This window comes from Oryzias melastigma, linkage group LG16 (assembly GCF_002922805.2).
Source record: "Oryzias melastigma strain HK-1 linkage group LG16, ASM292280v2, whole genome shotgun sequence".
NCBI lineage: Eukaryota > Metazoa > Chordata > Actinopteri > Beloniformes > Adrianichthyidae > Oryzias > Oryzias melastigma.
The window spans coordinates 18,073,950-18,076,313 of NC_050527.1; the positions used below are offsets into that span (position 1 = coordinate 18,073,950).

At 52.1% G+C, this 2,364-nt stretch overlaps 1 protein-coding gene across 1 annotated transcript in view; it reads left to right on the forward strand.

Moving 5' to 3' along the window:
- The window catches only part of psen2 (presenilin 2), a gene marked incomplete in the record, with an annotated part of 7,966 nt that overhangs the window by 463 nt on the left and 5,139 nt on the right, over nucleotides 1–2,364 (forward strand). Inside the window, 3 exon segments of the mRNA XM_024267461.2 lie at nucleotides 647–827; nucleotides 895–1,091; nucleotides 1,160–1,301. Coding sequence (XP_024123229.1) covers nucleotides 696–827; nucleotides 895–1,091; nucleotides 1,160–1,301 — 471 coding nt within the window.

Sequence of the window (2,364 nt, forward strand, 5' to 3'; positions counted from 1 at the left end):
TTGCAGTCCCTCTGATGACCACTAGAGGCTGGTGTCAGAAAGATGGAATCCTTGACTGTATATAGAGAACTGGACTGACCAGGAAGTACCCACAAACTACCTCAGAGTATAACATTAAATAAATGGTTCAGGTTATAACAGACCAATCAGACGCCTCGGTAGAAGCATGTGGTGCCCACTGGCCCCGCCTCCAACAGTTGATTGAGATTTTCAGTGGAAGGGGTGTGGCCCTCTACCTAGCTCACTCCTGATTGGTGAAAGTTGTTTCCATAGAAACGTGACTCAGACGACTCGGACCAATCGCTGTTGTCTGGCTCCAACATGGCGGCTCCGTATTACAAAGGCGACTGAATTGTCTTCATATTGCTGGAGCCGGAGGTGATACGTTTTCTATAGCTGCTGTCAGTCTCTGTCCAGTTGTCTACGTACAGTCGACGGCTGGCTCCATCTTCTCCTCATCAGTCAGATTTGACTCCAACATTCGGTTGTTTGATGTCAGAACTCTTTTTTTTATTTTACTTTCATGGTCGGCTCTTTCCGTTACTTTGTCCAGTTCTGAGATAAAAGAGGGCGGAGCAAACTCCAACCACCGTGTCTGCCCCGTTTGGGTTCCCTCTCAGTGCTGAAAGTTCTGTGGTTCTGACAGGCTCCTTGGTCCGGTGGTTCTGTAGTTCTGCGATTCCACTCCTTCAGCCATGAGTTTGTCTGACAGCGAGGACGACGTCTACAACGAACGGACGGCGTTGGTGGCGTCCGAGAAGCCGCCGGTGCCGTCCTACAGGCCCAGCTCGGACGGCAGCCCCCCCGACGGCTCGCCCCCCGGACGCGTGAGTTTCCCTTCTGCGGGTCGGCCCGCGTATGCGTGGCGCCCGCTGACACGTCCTGTTTGTCCAGACGAGGGCGAGTGGACTCGCACGCGGAGGCGCCACGGACAGCGACCAGGAGCTGGAGGCGGGAGAGGAGGAGCTGCCGCTGAAGTACGGCGCCAAGCACGTCATCATGCTGTTCGTCCCCGTCACGCTCTGCATGCTGGTCGTGGTCGCCACCATCAAGTCCGTCAGCTTCTACACGGAGAAGACCAACCAGCAGCTGTAGGTAACCCCCCCCCCAATGCGCGCTCTACTCGCCGCTCTCAGCTAACGCTGCCCCCCCCCCGCAGGATCTACACGCCGTTCACAGAAGACACGCCCTCCGTCGGCCGCCGCCTCCTAAACTCCGTCCTCAACACCATCATCATGATCAGCGTCATCGTGGTCATGACCATTTTCCTGGTGGTCCTCTACAAGTACCGCTGCTATAAGGTCAGTAACCCCCCGGACCGGAACCCGGGCCCACTGCCGGCAGAATCCCTGCAGGTTCAGACATCCGTCAGAACTCAGAATCCAGAACGTCCGGCCCGTTTACGTCTCTATGATGATGACCAGCAGTGGGGGGGGTGTTTTCAGGCTAGAACAGAGTGACCCGTTTGTTGGGGTCGGTACAGAACCTCTGGGCTAAGTTGGTACCGGCACCGACGTAAACAGTACTGTCGGTACCAGATCTAAACACGGATGTTGGTCTTTTGTTTCTGACGTGTCAGTTACTTGAGTTCTATTCAGTTTGGCTGAACAGTTCTGGCCAATCCTTTGACCATTGCAGCGATTGTGGGCGGGGTCAAAAGAACAGCTTTGATGGTGGGGGAAATTCAGTCAACGGTTTACCTGTTCTTCACAGCAACAGATTCTAATTGTTCCCTGATGGATCAGGTGAATGACTCTCTAAAAGAAGGCCGTCATCATGGCGATGAGCACTGAACTCTGGGTTCATGTCGGCGTATGAAAACGTATCAGCGGCGCCGCGGCAAAGAAGAAGCCTCAGACTCATTCAGCGCTCCTTCACGCTGCTGCGTCAAAGTTAAATGTGTGGAAAAAATGATCTTTTCAGCTTTGAAGTAGGGCTGCCACGATTATTCAACCAATCGACGACTAATCGACTATTAAAATAGTCGACAACTATTTTGGTCGTCGAAGCGTCGTTTTTTTGTTTGTTTTTTCCTTGTTTTGATCTTAAAACTACGGTTCGCGCCTCCTATTGCGGGGGTCTTCCATTCTCTTTGTCACACATGCGCAGTGGTGCTAATACAGTCACCAGTGACGTCACAGGAAGTTCTCGGTAGGCTCATAACAACACGCTAGCTCGAAAATGTGGGAAACATAAGGAAAATAAAAGAGGATAAAGTGTCAAATGTAATTTCTAAGACAGAACTTGTGTTCCATGAGAGCACGATGGCGATAAAAGATCACCTGAAGATGAAGCATGTTGAGAGTTTGATCACGCTGAACAGAGAGCTTCGTCTAGCTAAGCTAACATCGGCGCTAACACAGC